General features: G+C 47.7%; 1 protein-coding gene across 1 annotated transcript; it reads right to left on the reverse strand.

The window, feature by feature from the left end:
* Positions 1-1,710: 1,710 nt before the first annotated feature.
* On the reverse strand, positions 1,711-7,158 carry LOC100844486 (double-stranded RNA-binding protein 6). The gene is made up of 3 exons (XM_003574024.4): positions 6,744-7,158; positions 3,472-3,691; positions 1,711-3,116 (listed from the first exon to the last, which is right to left on the reverse strand). Exons 1-3 carry the CDS (start codon positions 6,987-6,989, stop codon positions 2,074-2,076), a joined length of 1,509 nt encoding a protein of 502 aa, XP_003574072.1. The 5' UTR covers positions 6,990-7,158; the 3' UTR covers positions 1,711-2,073.
* Between the last annotated feature and the right edge of the window lie 345 nt (positions 7,159-7,503).

Genomic DNA, 7,503 nt, shown 5'->3' on the forward strand with positions numbered 1-7,503 from the left:
AAGCCCAGGCAAGCCGAGACCGAGGCCAGGTGAGCGGGGGACCGAGTCCAGAAGCTCGGCTCGGACTTCCAAGCTGTATAAGGGTATATAGTTTCTTTTATGTGGTTGTAAGCCTCTACTGGTATTTTTTAAATGAAAATTTAGTTTGTAGTGATAATTTGGAAATATGGTAATGTGAGTTGTATTTTGGAGCATCTGGTTCTTCGTAGTGGTATCATGTAATCCTCTCCAAAAATCTATACTCCAGTGGGCAACACGCCTAGGCCTAGCACCTTTCTCCATTATACTCGGGGTGGAACATCAAGTCCCAAGCCTTGGCTTCGTGTGGACACAACATCAACAAAAACTGCTGTGATGTAAGCTTTCGTAAGTTCAGGATTCGTTTTTTAACCATTTAAAAGATCGAAGTCGAAAGTTGCAAGATTGAATTTTCTCTTCTTCCTCTTGCGAAAGACTCTTTGTAAAAATAAGAGTATGAAAGTGAAGCAAGATGCCTGGGAGCCTACATCACCAGGCTATGGACTTGCGATGTTAATACCGAGACGAGATGGGGGCAGGAAGCGGCAATAAATTTTGTTTTGATGGCATCAGAGCCATAAATTGGCGCCTTCCTGTTAGCTACCGTCCATACTGTGTGTGCATCAATGGTGCACTGTCCCCCTCCCCTCCTAATTATTAGCCCCGTTTTCCCCTTCGAAGCATTATCAGCTGCAGTTGGCACGGCGAGCAAGAAAAAACGTTAGTATCCCTCCATTTCTTTTCCCCGACATCAGTCACCTCCGTCGAATTCATTGCCTTCCCAGAAACAACTGAAAACGGGCAGTTAATGAGCCGGTTGCAGGCGAGCCGTCCACCGCCACTACTCCTACTACTCTGTGCATGCATACTACCTGTAGGTGCTCCTGCAGCTCTCAGCTCCCGTCGATCTCTTCCCAAAAAGCTTAGCCAGCTGCCTTGATCCAGGAGCATCAATGCGCGTACTGACGTCCTAGATGGCATGGCCCGGCCGCCCGGTGTCACCTCTCACTCACCTCCGGTCCTTATTTTGTAAACCGCGAGCGACGGGGTGCATGCAAAAGCTGCCAGCGTCGGGGCGTGTTTCTGAATTCTGATTGGGGCCGCCTAGCTTGCTCGCGTCTTGTTCTCGTACAGGCGCGCATGCACTTGTTCTGTGCGCCACGACGGCCGGGTCAGTGCGCTGTAGAGAGGTCAAAGGCTACACCATACTACTCCTATGCCGCCCCATAGGGACGAGCACTTGCCGGCCATGGTGGGATCAGGCATTCAGGCCACGCAACACTAGTAGTATAGTATGATGCTCGGCATGCAACCCGGTAACGGTAAGCGTAAGCCCAGACAGAGGTACTTGAGTTTTGAACTAGTACTACTAAACTCCGTTCGTTTCGACGTTAATCGCGCAACTGAAGCAACGTTGCAGCGGTCCCAAATTCGCTTCGGGGAGTGAGGACGGGACCAGCGCTTCGGCCAACGCCTGGCCCCCATCCCTCATGCAGCACTACTCACATGATCACATCACATTCCTCAAGGAGAAATTTTTACTCCGCCTTGATCCATATATGAATTGCATCATACTCCTGTCACCTAGGATGAGTGTAAATGTGTAACAGGTCAGGGGGGATCGGCAATGGATTACGACATTCAAAACGCATCATCAAACCAAAATATTGGAAGAGAAGAATGCATGAGAACTACTGTAGAATGATCGATGGACAGTAATAATTACCAAATTTAGGATGTAATAACCGCCGCCTCATAATCCTTCCCTAGAGGCACACACACACAGCATCCACCTCATCATTGGGGGGGAGTAAAAGTAAAACCAGACCACCATATCCAGGGAAGTATAACCATCTCCGACCCAACCAGGGAAACTGCCTACCGCTGCATGTTTTTTGTTTCTGAACAAAAAGCTAGGTGACCCTACTAGAATGCAGCTTGCCCAGGAGACCTCTAATCCGAATCAACGCATGCAAAAACTAAACGGAAAGGGATGTGCACAGGAGGCAGCTAATTACAAAATCTGAGAGAAGGCGACCATTGGTTTCGGAAGTCTCATTTTATCTCTAGATGCCTGATGATGCCCTCCACTGCTGCTTTAGCTTCTGCCTGGTCATCAAGCGCAGCTTCACCCTTGTCCTCATCGGCGGCACCTGACTGGCTTGCTGGAAGAAACTCTGCCGAGGTAGCAGCAGCAGTAGAACCAGCAGCAGGGCATTGGACTTCACTGGTAACAACCTGTGGAGCTTCCTTGACTTGAGCTGGAGCCTCAATCTTAACTGGAGGCCTAATCACTGGCAATGGAACCACCGGTGGTGCGTCCTTAGCAAGTGACAGTTGTTCCTTTGGCAGTTGGGGCTGCACATCCTTCATCTGAATGGGGATCACAGGCGACAATGATCCATTAAACAGTTGGTGTTGGGCATCCTTTACCTGAAGAGGGATCACAGATGACAGCGATTCCTTCATTGGTTTGTGTTGCACATCCTTCATCTGAACGGACATCACAGGTCTTGGACTGCGAACTGGACCAGAGGGAGCAAAGAGTGCGGGAGGTGGCCTGATGCGGACTGGGGATGCCATCCGAATTGGCGGCGGGTGGCTCAGGAGAGGAGGAAGCTGCTGTGTCTGTGAGCCTGGAGGTGGGAGAGGTGGAGCAGAGAACACAGGAACAGCACTCCTGACTGTGACTGGAGGAGCCATGCTATGGCAAGGCATTCGGTAGTGCCCAACTGGGACATAAGGGGCTGCCCCTGCAGCCGGAAACCTTGACCTTGAATTAGAGGTTTCAATGGACCAGAAAGGTGATTGTGATGCTCCATCAGTTGCTGCTGGTGACTCTGGTCTGGATCTTGAACTAGACTTCGGTCGGAATAGAGGAAGAATTTTCGAGTAACTGGATTGGGAGGATTGAGCAAAAGAAGGCTTCCTCTCTGGTTTCATGGGAAATTTCTTAGGAAACGGTGAAGCATGGGGATTATTGGCCATCGCCATCTTTTCCTTCAGGCGATAGTTGAGAAGAGCTCGAGCAATCCTGATCTGCTCCTGTTCATCATTATTCTCTGGTTCATTTGTTGAGTTTGCTTCCTCACGTGCCACTGTTAAGAGAGGGAAAACAACATGAGGAATTGCTGGTGTGTAACGAATGTTTCCAAATAATATTTTACTGATGCTGTTATGAGACCAAAATCAAATAAATCAGGAATAAGAGATCATTTCAGTTAATGGTCCACGTAGCAAGTAGAGGAAAGCTCTGGCAAATGAAATGACATATGAAATGCACATAGCTATATAAGAAGGAATGTGAGTCATCTGTACCCTAGATCTAAGGTCGCAAAAGGCACTCTTTTGGCAAATAAGGTTGTTGCAGAAAACATGAATAACCAGTGACACTATTTTTTCTTTAATCAACGATGCAGTGCAAAGAACTAAAACTAAGAATATATTACTCACATTGTTTCAGTGAAGCCCAGGCTGCTGAAGCTGCATTTTTCTCAGCTTGTTTCTTATTCTTAGCATGATCACCTGTAAATATGATCCCAGCCAGCTCTACCGTACATGTGAAAACTGGCAGATGGCCAAGGCCAGACCGCTCTGTTGTATATGATGGCAATGGTGCTCCAACTCTCTGGGCTACTTCCTGTAGAAGGTTTTTGTAAACCCCTGTTTCATCCTGTTTATCAGAAATGTACCACCATAAGTAAAATAACTGATTTGAGAATTTGTACTCCAGAGAAATAACAGAAAACTGTTAATGGTTAACAGACACTGGACAGAATACTTAAAATGTTAATGCTCAGTCTTGATTGAAACAGAAGTAAACAAATCTAAAAAGAAGGCCTCCAGAATCCAAAAGGAAGTTGACTTCTGTATCAAGACATTGCAGGTCAATCTAATACTTCAACTGCAAGGATCATGATTTACAAGAGGTTTAGTTAGGGGCAGTGGCAGTTAAGCTGTCAAGTCAACCCCAAAACTACTCGAGAGACAGATAATGGGTAAATCAACAGACAAAGTAAGAAACAATTGTCACAGATCAGGAATAAAATACCGAGGAAAAATGATAACATTATCATCAACTTTCTGAGTGTGGGCTTAGCTTGTACGGAGTACTAGTTTGCTTTTGAGTGTGGCCTGTTAAACCTTAGATTTGTTCACAGCTTTTGACTTTTGTGATAAACATTGTAACAAACCAAGGCTATGTGCATCTTGGATGCAGAGGCTGGTGGTAATAAACTTCCATTTTCCTTAAAAAATGCTTAACTGCAACTCGACCTTCGTTTAATACAATTGCAGACGGAGACCGCTGTTCCTGTGTAAGTTTCCACATTTTTTTTTCCTGTTTTTATTTGCAATTGACCTTATAATTATCTCCACAACAAAATACTACTCAATTGTTTAACAATCATGTCCCTGTCAAATTACCAATCCAGTAACAAATGTTTTTGTCATAGTCCAAACTCCAAAAGTCAAACACTCGATGCAGTCAGCAATGAGGAGCACTGAACGTGCCTAACATTTGACGGCAAATATTTCAATATAACTGCAGCAACCTTTTCTCTTATCGTGGAACTATGTAGTAGCATGGCAATTGTCCACATACAAATAGCATGGCAAATAGATGATCACCTACACACTTTGCAAAATTCTATCCAGTTGAAATACTTGTTACCTAGGAGAAGGATAAAGTGTAAACACAAACTACCATCAGAAGCAGACCCCACCTCTCATCCAAATTCATACACAAGTACCTTCTACAAGAACTCTGGTTGAAAAACACCATTGCCTTTTTTCAGATCGGGAACAATTGGCAACTGGCTAGTCTCCAACCAAATCACCGAATTCCACATAGCAATCCATGTGTGAAACGCACATCTATGAACACATAGGCTGTCACAGTCAGTCCCCAGCACCAAGATCTTGCCTAAAAGGCAGGGAGCAAAGCGACGGCAGCCTGCACTAGCACTAGCACCAGCAGCGACACCCACCCACATCTCTCCCAAAGCCCAGACATAAACAAGCGAACAAAGCACCGCACCGGGCAACGGCAGCATGAGCAGCACCCCATGGCTGACCTGACCTTACCATACACACGACACCAACACCGTAGTGGTAAAGATCGGCAACTCCCAATCGATCCACCACCAGCATCTCTCCCCTCCCTCCCTTCGCTGTGCCCCATTGTGGGCTGCGTGGGGGCCTGCAGGCCACTAATCGCCCGGGCCCACCTGCATTGACCTGCGATGCCGGGTTAGGTGCGGGTGGTCTCCCATTCAATTTCCCCCACCCACTCCCACGCCCCTCGCCATTAATACCACCACTATAAAGACCGAAACCTAATCTATTCCCCTCTCCACAGCTAATCGTTTCCGACTAATTTCCCGGTACGGTCGCTAATCTCAGTGGCGAAACCACACACATCCCCGTCCGCTCCCTGGGTCAAACAAAGCGTAGTGTGCATAAGCATGTGTGGCCGTGTACCATCCACTTTTAGTACTAGTCGTATCAGACTTGCGGTATCTCCGTTCCCATGCGTCTTTCCTTCTACTGCGCGTACCGGGAAGGCAAGTCTTCACTGCAACTGGGCTTCCGATCCGGGTGAGGCTCATATGGAACGGGGCCCCATTAATGTGCCATTACTTGCCAGGCTTAGTTAATCCGGGTTTAGCGGTTTATGACACGAAGACTTTTTGCACGAATCCACTGGGAGCTCGTGGGAGTTGGGGCCGGAACCCTAGCGGTAAATCCAATGAGCAGGGAAGCTAGATTAAAAATTTATGGTGGGGAAACGGCAATCAATGTGGTGTTTACTTGAAGTACCGTCGCCGTTACGGCGCGAGAGCCCATTTAACGACGGATTAAAGAAATGGGGATCGATGGGCGGCTCGGAGTACGAATAAATTAAGGCGATTAATTGCGTTTAGTACATTACGTAGAGTGAGAACCAAGCTCTGCTCATTGATTAACTCATGGCCAGGGTTTCCTTTACAAGGATCATCACGGTAGGAGTACTGGTATGAATCATTTTGGTCTATATAAAATATGATGAGTTTACTTTAAAAATGCAGATTGGAAAATAACAGAACTGCTATAGTACTACTTCCACGGCAACTTTTTCTCCAGGAATCCCCTTTTGAGGGAAAAAAAACCGGGTGCGGAAATTTTTGACGCCAAAAGGTTTGCGAACTTTTTCGTGCTGACTCGATCAAGTTCATGCCACTCACAGGCTCCAAGCCCCAGGTCCAAACGAAGCTGACTCTCGTAGCTAGCCACCACTAAGCAACTCGGGTGTCTTCTTCCAGAAGAAACGACGAATCTGATCGAGCTGCAAAGACCAGTACAAGGAACCCGTATTTTCGTGCACGATTTCTCCGTAATCGTCAGCATTTCGCTGGAAAGAACTGATAAAATACTTGGAACCACGCTCCGACGAGAAACGTGAATTCCCAATCGACACCGGAAGCCAGCTACATGGCTAATCATCCAAGCAAAATTCCGTGAGCAATTGCGAGAGCAAAGGGTGCGGTGATTGTATGGATGATCAGCCAAACCCTCACGACAAGCTAGTCCCCCCAGATCCCCAAATTCCACTACGAACAGCACTCAGAGAGCGAACAATCACCGCAGGCAACAGCACAGAACAAATCAGGACAAGAGATGCAGACAGTAGAAGAAGCTAGAGGGATGGAGAAGGGAGAGGGCAGGGGAAAGGAAGCGGGGCGTACCAAGATGCGGGCGGCTAGCGAGTAAGAGGGGCCGCGCCGGGCGAGGGCGGCGAGGGCGACCTCGGCGGCAGCATGCTCAGCTTGGCGGAGCGTGGTGAAGAAGCCGGGGCTCTCGAACAGCTCGCCGTTGAAGGTGACCGACGCCTTGAACCGCGGCGCGTGGTCCGGCCCCTCCCGCAGGCACGTGTACGCCGGGAGGTTGAAGCAGCTCCGCTGCGCCAGCTCCTGGAGCTGGTTCTTATACATCGTTGCCGCCGGCCGCCTCTTCTACCCACCAAATCAACGCTCCCTCGACCCTCACCTCTGCTTCTAATGCCGTCCGCCGTGGCCGGAGAAGGCGACCTCGAGAGATCTACCAGAGGAGACTGAAGGAGGAAGAGGAGAGAAGTGTGCAGTGGTAGGAACGGAGGGGTGCGATTTATATTTTTCTTTGGGTTTATTTTTGGAAGGAGTTTAATGCTGGTGCCCTGCAGTTACTAGGTGGGCTGGACGGGGAGGATGACAGCAGGGACCCTGCCACGCCCCTCTTTTATTGCTCAAGAAGAAATCGCACACCATCGCATTACTATTCAGATTTCATGAATTTAAAAAAGGAAGAACCCGTATCCATCCCGTGGGAAGAGATATATTTGAAAATTCTATGCTTAGATAGAGTTTTTATTGATATTTTTAGTAGTTATAAATGGTTTGGAAAAATATCACGACAAATTTGAAGAGTGCCACGTGATGAAAACATCAGCCTATGACACAAGACATGGCG

This window comes from Brachypodium distachyon, chromosome 3 (assembly GCF_000005505.3).
Source record: "Brachypodium distachyon strain Bd21 chromosome 3, Brachypodium_distachyon_v3.0, whole genome shotgun sequence".
Classification (NCBI taxonomy): Eukaryota; Viridiplantae; Streptophyta; class Magnoliopsida; order Poales; family Poaceae; genus Brachypodium; species Brachypodium distachyon.

Coding starts and splice junctions, on each gene's coding strand:
- LOC100844486 (XM_003574024.4), bottom strand. CDS start 6,989: ATGTATAAGAACCAGCTCCAGGAGCTGGCGCAGCGGAGCTGCTTCAAC. Junction 3,692..6,743: donor CGCTAGCCGCCCGCATCTTG/GTACGCCCCGCT, acceptor TCTGATAAACAG/GATGAAACAGGGGTTTACAA. Junction 3,117..3,471: donor CTGGGCTTCACTGAAACAAT/GTGAGTAATATA, acceptor CTCTCTTAACAG/TGGCACGTGAGGAAGCAAAC.